General features: G+C 43.7%; 1 protein-coding gene across 3 annotated transcripts in view; it reads left to right on the plus strand.

Annotated features, from left to right (window-relative positions):
* NPM1 (nucleophosmin 1) overlaps positions 1-8813 on the plus strand; it is a 367407-nt gene that overhangs the window by 290831 nt on the left and 67763 nt on the right. For 2 of the 3 annotated variants that reach the window (XM_044069094.1, XM_044069095.1), the window contains exon 9: positions 5199-5309. In XM_044069094.1, the coding sequence (XP_043925029.1) occupies positions 5199-5309 (111 nt within the window). The remainder of the gene's footprint in view (positions 1-5198; positions 5310-8813) is intronic. The other variant, XM_044069097.1, reaches the window with a different exon arrangement.

The following is an 8813-nucleotide window of genomic DNA, read 5'->3' on the forward strand; positions in this document are numbered from 1 at the left end:
AGACAGACCACAGATGATTCTTATTGCTCCAGACTGGCCAAGACAGCACTGGTACCCACTCCTGAGGAGCCTGACGCATTCCCCTCCATGGACCCTACCTCTAATGCCTCTTCTGACTCAGCACAGCTTCAAAACTCTTCACAGTCAGCTGAAAACACTCAATCTGGCCGCATGGAAGATTCCTTAACATCACAACAGACCCTACTCTCCAAGGAGGTGCAGGATGTCATTTTGGAGGCCAGAAGGCAGTCTACTAGAAAAGCTTACAACGCAAAATGGAAACTGTTTTGTGCCTGGAATGAGAAAAAGGGCCAGAATCCTGGAAAACTGAATTTACCTCAAATATTACAGTATCTAGCTGAGCTGCTAAGCAGTGGACTTTCATTCTCCATTAAAATCCATGCCTCAGCCATTTCTGCAGAATACAACACTGATCCACCTTTTATTCTCTCACCCCCTCTTAAGACAGTTCCTCAGAGGGGCTAAGAATATAAAACCCCCAAGGAAACAACCAATACCTGCTTGGGATCTCAATTTCATTCTAGAAAAGCTGACCTTGCCTCCTCTTGAGCCAGCTGCCTCAACAGATTTGCAATATTTGTCCTGGAAAACAGCTTTCCTTCTGGCTATCACCTCAGCTCGTAGGGTATCGGAACTACAAGCCCTCATGGCTGTGCAGCCTTTTATCTCCCATCAGGACAGAGTTTCCTTACGAACCAACCTGTCCTTTATGCCAAAGGTGGTATCCAGGGTAGCTTTGAATCAGGCTATACACTTGCCTACCTTTTACCCTAATCCTCAAAACAAAGGGGATAGACTACATTCCTTGGACATCCACAGACAGCTGCGTTATTATTTGGACAGAACAAAGCCTTTCAGAAAATCAGAACAGCTCTTTGTGTCCTATGCTATAGGAGCTCAAGGGAAGCCAATTTCCAAACAGACCATCTCAAAATGGATAGCCCACTGCATACGCTTTTGTTACTCTTTTCATGGTAAAACTGTACCTGCAGGCATCAGATCTCACTCCACAAGGGCCACAGCTACCTCTGCAGCTTTCCTCTGAGTTCCTACCAAAGATATTTTGGAAGCAGCCACTTGGAGTTCTGTGCATACCTTCTCCAAGCACTACCACCTACCATTATACTCCAAAACTAGAGCAGGCTTTGTCACTGCAGTCTTGCAGGGCATTCTGGCTCCTCCTAGTTCCACCTAGTGCCTACCACCCCTTTCTTAGCTTTGGGATTCTACCCATCTGTTATGACTGCAGCTGTATGCACTATGAACATAGTAAAGTTTTGTACCTACCATAAATGTAGATGTTCGAGTGCTAATACAGCTGCAGTCCAGGTTTCCCTCCCTCCTTCCCCTCTTGGGACAGGCCTTTTGGCTAACACCTCCTCATACAACCTGATTGGGGGTATTTGCTTGCAACTACTGTATTTTTATTATATTGCATTGCTTTATTACACAAACTTATGTATTGCCTTCCTTCTGGGGGCACCTGACATCTGGGGCAAGAAAAACTGAAGAAAATGGCGTCGTCTGGTTCTTTTATACCCCTGGTGCACTGACGTCAGGGAAGAAGCGACTACAACAGACGCCGGACCTAGACTTTGGAATTCGGCCGACCGAGGGACCCGCCTGACAGCAGGAGAACCCATCTGTTATGACTGCAGCTGTATTAGCACTCTAACATCTACATTTATGGTAGGTACAAAACTGTACTTTTCCTGGTTTGCCACATTGTCATGTCTTTCCTTTGTAGGTGAATGGTTGCAGAAGAGGGCCACCTGCAAATGTTGTGCACATGGGGTGTGCCAGTAGTATTCTTTACTCTTCAGAAGAGAATGTTTGGCTCAAGGACTCTAAACAATCTTGGAGCATTGGATGCCTTCTCCTTCCCTAGACAGATCTATGACACATTTACTTCTGCCTTCCTTGGAGTATTTTAGAAGATTATAGGGTATAGACAATGGGTCAGGGGTGGTTCTAATAGTCCGTCCCGTCCCCCCAGCCTGGAAAGCACTGATTCTCAGCCCTCCAGTGTGTGTAAGGAGAAATCTGGGTGCTCCTTTTGGAATTGGACCTAGCCCAGAACAAGGGGATCACTGTACACCCACACTTGCCAAGTCTGAAGTTGGAGGGATGGATGATTAAGAACATCCTATAAATTCTCAAGAGCTTTTCTCCTAAGGGCATCCTACAAATTACAAGAAGTCCAGTGACATACTGGAAACTCGCGCATTTCCAAATGCGTAGACTCCACACTGGTGCTTGACAATGGGTCAGTGGCTACTACAACCCAGGCTGCCCAGAATCTTCAGCTATTTAACTGATCTTTACAATTTAAGACATCTGTTATCTTGCTTGCCAGTTCTTACACCAGTTTCTGGCCTCCACCATGACAGATTCTGAAGGATATCTGTCTTGAGACCACCAAATTTTTGTTTTAGAAAACTTGCATTGCTTCATTTTGAGCCTGCTGCCTCTACTGACTGCATTCACAGTGTGGGAAGCTGCCACCTGGTGACTTTTACCTCTGTCAGGAGAATGAGTTACAAGTCTGTGTAGGGAGCCCATAACTCTTCCATAACACTAGTGTTTGTGTACAGACCCATTCTTGTCAAAACTAGCTTTTCGGGTCTCTCTTAAGTAGTTTACTTGCTTTTTCAAACCCTTGGTGCAAAGGGTCAAGAATCTTGTATTTAGATGTGTACAGGCAACTCTGATTCTGGTTGCACAAAGCACATTATAGAATCTGATGCATTTGCAAAGAATGGGAAAGGTAGACCTGTTAAGCAAGGCTATTTCTGATTGCTGATCACATCACCTTTTGCTACAAATGTCATGGAAAGCAGGTACCTGAAAAACACTCCACAAGAGCTATGGCAGCTAGTACTTCTTCAGAAGTGCCAAGTGTGAATGCAGGAGGCAGCCATATGGTCCTCAGTCCACACCTTTAAGATGCTACAACCTGGCTGTTACCTATGGGGTTAGGGCAGGGTTTGTGTCAGCAATCCTGCAGTAGTCATTTCCTCAGCACCTTCATCAGTCCAGACTCCCATGTCTAGTTTTGGGGAGTTTTCCCAAGAGTAATTACTGCAGTAGTGAAATTAGAATGTAGCATAGATGTCCACTTAATGTAACTTTTGATGTTTGAGTCTTCACTGTTGCAATACCTCTGTCCTCCCCATACCTCCCAACTGTACTGAATTAGTTTTTACTGAGTTTTGGGGTCCACATAATGGGGGTGCCACAGTTCAAGTGGCACCCCTTCATTTCTGACTTTTTCCCAGCTTTTTTTTAATTGTCTTTTCCGTTTTTGAGCTGATAGCTCCGTGAGGGATACCAGCCTGTCTGAATTGAGCTCAAGGGCTCAGTGCACACATTTCTGGCTATGGATGTACACATTTCTGCGAGCGGGAAACATTTTATTCAAATCTGTTCTGCGAGTGCGAGCATTCTCTTTTTTTATCTGTGTGGGATTTATCAGCAGTGCTCTTATGGATTATTCAAATGGATCTGACAAGTGGGACTGGGGTGAATGAATGGAAAGGATTCTGGCTGAAGTATGTTTTTTTATTTAGAACCAAAAAGTTCACTATTGCAAAAGGACCGCAAATTGGTTTAGTGCGCAAAATGTTATCTCCGCTTTCGTAAAAAAAAAAAAAAAAAAAAAATCAGGAAAATCTGAACCAACAGTGTACACTGTATTTAAATACAAACCAATTAACAATGAATCAACAAGTTAACCTTTTAACTTCTGCTTTACTAAAACATTTGACATGTTCGTTCAACCCAGGGGCAACATCTGCACTTAATCTTACCTGCCAACTCACTTCTCTAGTCTCAATTTTATTTTTAAAGTTACCCCCTCTTATCTATTGCAACTTTCTCGAAGTGTAAATAAAAATGTATTAAAATTTCTACACACTCTTGAATGCTTAAGTGCATTATTTTCATCCTTTTTCTTAATGGCTCTTGTATGTTATGTAATTGTATGCTGATTTGATAATCAGCATACAGGTTTTGTACCCATTTTTCATGGGCCTTGTCCAAATTTTTGATTCCAGGTTGAGAGGTATGGTCCTCCCTTCTACATCTCCTCTTGCCATCTTTCCTCAGGTTGGTTTAGGCAGTCCTCTTCCTATTGGATTTTTCTCCCAAACCCAGATAATGCCACTTTTTTGTTCTGGGGGACAGTAGTGGGTTGCTCATGCTCCTACCCTGAAGACAATGGGACAAAGACCCAAGAAAATGGTAGTGCTCCAGAAAAAAACAGGAGGGGGTGTCTGAGCTGGGGGGGGCAAGTGACTGGTATTTAAGCTGGCTGTGGCTTCTCAAGGCAAGTAGTTTTAAAGCTATATTTTCATTGTATGTAGTCCCACGGCTGTACTGTTCTGTGTCTGTAAGCCTCTTTGCAGCTGTAAGCTTTCCTTGTTTGGCTGATAGCACCCAGGTAGTAAGCTTCATTAATTCTAGTGCTGGCACTCATGAATGAGTTGGACCGAATAATTTTCCTTTTTCCATAGATTGGACTTGTATCATGTCGGTGTTTACAGCAATCTCGTGTGAATTTTGCAAGATTGTTGACTGAATCTGCTTGTGACTCCAGCGCTTTCCCAAGCAGCAGTGGGATTCTAATTTGATCCCTATTTTCTTCAGTAGGACTAATTGAAATTGGCTTTCCTAGAAAGTGATACAGCCCCTTTTTAAGGGGTGGGGTCTGAGCCCCCTTGCCAACCTTCCTTTGATTTAGTAATTCCAGGATAGTGTTGTTTTTGCAGAAGTGTAATATTGAAGTTCTGTCTCAGTTACTGCCAATAAAATGGGCTGCTACTGTTAATTCCTTCATGTACAACCGTGCCTACAGAGCAGAATGCATTCAGATTGTCCAGGTAGCTGTTAAAATTCTAGATATCCACTCACTTAACATAAGTGAGCTGTTTAGGAGACCCTTAACCATGGGACAGACCTAAAAGCAAAACAGGCCTGCATGAAAACTTCAGACTTAACAGTTCAGTTGTGACGCTTAAATACCTTAGTATTGTAAGTTTGGTGTGCTTATTGTTAAAATATGTTGGTATTAAATGTTTGAGCATAATAACTTTTATTATCAATTTAAAAATGAGAGCATAATCTTGTATTTTAGATTTGCTTTTTGCATTAGTGATGTAAAATTTCTTCTTTCCCAGACCCCGGACTCTGGTAAAAAGGAAGGTGGCAAACCAGCGACACCAAAGACTCCTAAAGGTCCTATGTCTATAGAAGAGATAAAGGCAAAAATGCAGGTAACAATGGAGAAGGTAAGAATTTGTTCTTTGTACTGTAACTGCAGTTTTGTTTTTATTTGGTGTTGAGTAAGATTCAGCACTGTTTAACACCTCCAGACGGTCTAAACTTTGGTGCGCATGTGCTTCAGTTGTGTTGGAGTGGGGAGCAAGATATGTACTGTGCCTTATGGACAAGGCAGTACCCAGGAGCTGAGTATGTGCTGTTCACTGAATTGTCATTGGAAGAAATTCGTGAGGTGAAGTTAGAGAGGCTGAATGCATACAGTTCAGACTGATCCCAGATGCAGCGTACAGAAGTCTGGTAAAGTGCCACTGATGTCTCAAGTATACAGCTGTTTAAAAAATGTGGTTATTCACTGTGTGATAAGAGGTCTTATTCATTGTTATAATAGTCTTTACTCTACTCTTAGGTTGTTCTCTTTATAATATACTAACAGTTCAGCTGATGTACCAAAGCCTTTGCACCTTCCATGCATCATACGTCACATCAGACATATATCCTGTGTGAGACATAAGGTACATGTGTGTTGTATAGACACCTAATCCTCAAAACAATTGTGCCGGCAATCCAAATGCTATGTCTGAATTCAGTCTGTATGCTATTCACCAAGCCAGTAAGTGCCCTTCCGTTACCTAGTTTTTCAGGTCTTCCTGGAAGAGAAGATGTGTGAAAGGCAGACTACCCATAAACATAGACACAAGAAGTGCTCCCCATCCCCATACGCCATGTGACTTTTTTTTTGGAAGTTTGTCCCCAAGACTGTCTGCAGCTAGCGGTCTGTCCTTTTCAGTTGTTTTGAAAAACAAGCGTCTGAAGATTGATGGGGGGGGGGTGCTGTGGCCAAATCCTCCTGACCTGAAGCACAGTTGCCACTTAGGGGCTAAAAAAAACATGTACTAAACCTGCTGTAGTCCATGTTCGCCAGACATCTCCCTCGGGTTGGATGAAGAACCTGAGGATTAGTTCCCTGTTGCGCATTTGAGTTGGAGGCTGCCATAGACTTGTCTGCTTGCACCTCAGTCTGTACATACATTTGGTAGAGATCTGGGCCTAGGGTGATGCCCCTATTTTAGGTAGGGAAGAGGTATCCTTAGCAAAGGGTACCTAGATTTTCTAAAGCAGATGTCTTTTTTAAAAAGAGACAAAACACAGCTAAGGAGCCTCGGAGTGGCAGGACTTTACTCTGTTTTAATGCTCTTATGACAAGTCTGCCCCTGCCTCTCTGCTCCCTGGTCTTTATCCCTTCTTAAAGACCTAGGGATTCTGGTTCTTCTGAATTTTCTTTCATACACTTCCCAGATGCACTCTGCTCTGGCCGTGGTGTCTGGAGATTTGTTCCTAGATTCCCTTTTGAATTCTGTGGGCATAGTGGTATGTGTGGAAGTGGGACTTTCCCAGGTTTCTGAGATTCAAGAGATTATGAACAGTTCTGAATGGACTTGCCTAGAGACCCTTTGAAGTCCTTCCTGTCTACGCTGCCCTTTTGGATACATTTTACAGCAGCTTCTCACACTCCTGACTCTACCTCTAACCCCCAAGAAGCCAGACTGATTTCTGTAAAGTTTTGAGGGTCACAAGTAATTGTAAAGGTCCTTCATCTGATCTTGCTGTTTCCATGTCCATTGATGTCCTCCAGACTGCTTTCCTCTTAAAAGCTTTATCCTGATGAGGACAGCAGTGCTGTGGAGAGGTATGGGGAAAAGTGTGGCGTTTAGTGCCATTAATTAGACCCACTTAACTAGATGTGCCCTGGTTCCTTTGTCCCAGTTTGAGAGGGGTTTGACTGCTTTGGGATGGTACAGTTTTTATTGCTCTTCTGAGCTTTGCCTTTCAGGTAGCTCGCCATTCCACTAAATGCAGTTGATGCCCCTTGTAAGGCAGGTAACTGCAGTGTGGTTCTGTCATGAGGAGATGCTCTTGATGTTCAGGTTTCACTGTTGCAGTCATTACATTTGGGTAATCCTGCTGGCAGGTTGCCCTCAAGTCGGCCTGAATTCCAAAGTCTTGGGTCCTGCGTCGGCTGCTGTCGCCCCTTCCCTGATGTCAGGTATAAAAGAAGCAGCCGATGCCATTTTCTTCTGTCTGTCTTGCCGCGCGGTGCCTGAAGCAGAAGCAGTTTGCAAGTGCCGGTCAGCCAACTCCTGAGATTTTCGTGTTAGAGTTTCAGACCCGAAGTCTTCAATAAAGCTAAGTACCCTGCTGGAGAAACTTTTTTCTTGCTCCAGACCGATGTCAGAAAAAGTTAATTGTATTTTGGAAAGCAAATACCTCATAAGGACTTTCATTCTTACTGCATTCCTTGCCTAGGCCCTGATCACAACGTTTCTGGTTGTCGGTTTTGTGCTAAATTAACCAACGCACTAAGCGTCGGTATGATTTTGCTATAAACTATTTTGGATGCCGGTTTAATTATCCAGAAATGTCGTCTGATAGCCATCAGACTACCGGAGTTCACAAAAAAACGCAAAGAAAAAGAGAGATAAAACAACTTAGGTCCAAAACCGACGAAGCTTCTCCTAAGCCACTCCTCTGTTCTCATTGAGGTGTTTCGCAGGCCCTGACGCCCACTACTTGAGTCGCAGGTGGAGTCTGCTATGCCGCTGGAAACTCAAGGTATTGGGGCCTTGGACACCATTCCCTCAGATGGGTCCGGAGCCACTGTGCAGGCACCGGCTTCTGAGGGTGTATTCAGACCTAAACATCTTTACATTAAACCGACTTCAGCTTCAAAGACTAAAGCACTTTCTAAAGCAAAGAAACTCAAGAGCCACGTGGACAGGTCTCTATGCCCAAAAAACAGATGCTCAAAATGGCTGAAGACTTACCTTATCAGGGGTTCCCATCCCCCTCCTGATAAGAGGCCTAGGCAAGAAACTGACTATGAATCTTCAGATCAGGTTTCTAGTTCTTCTGATTCCCCTTTTGAGCAGGAATGTTCTTTACCCCCTATGAGGATTCTGATGCTGAAGAATCTATACCTTCAGCTTCCCCTCCAGGGGACTATTTTTTTTGGGAAACCTTGCATACCATGAGAGAGCCAAGATTTTTCAGAATCTAAACAGGCTCATGGATTTCAGGCCTCTAGCCATTCCACCTGTTAGACATTGTAGATGTGTTTCCGGAGTCCAGTCTGACCCCTGACTCCTTACTTCCAGTGCATGTTAAGCCTGCCAGATATTACAGGGTTCCTGACTCTCATAAATTCCTTTTTAAAAAAACTGCTGCTGACCCAGAAACTATTTAACAGGGTCCCAAAGGTGTTGAGGCTTCCGCTGCAAAAACCCCTACCCCCTCTGACAGGGATTCTAGGGCACTGGATAGATGGGGGGAAAAAAGGTTTACACATCTGCTACCTTGACTATAAGGGCCTTAAACTGTCAGTTTCGTATGCTCAAATATCAGCAACATGTCATGGCATTGCTTTAAACAGAAACTGTTTAAACTCTCTGTGCAGAAAACAAGGAAATGCAGGATTTATTGCATGCAGCTGAACAAGTTGGAAAGCGTACTTTGCA

The sequence above is a fragment of the Protopterus annectens genome, chromosome 4.part0 (genome assembly GCF_019279795.1).
Source record: "Protopterus annectens isolate FY-2018-M chromosome 4.part0, PAN1.0, whole genome shotgun sequence".
Classification (NCBI taxonomy): domain Eukaryota; kingdom Metazoa; phylum Chordata; order Ceratodontiformes; family Protopteridae; genus Protopterus; species Protopterus annectens.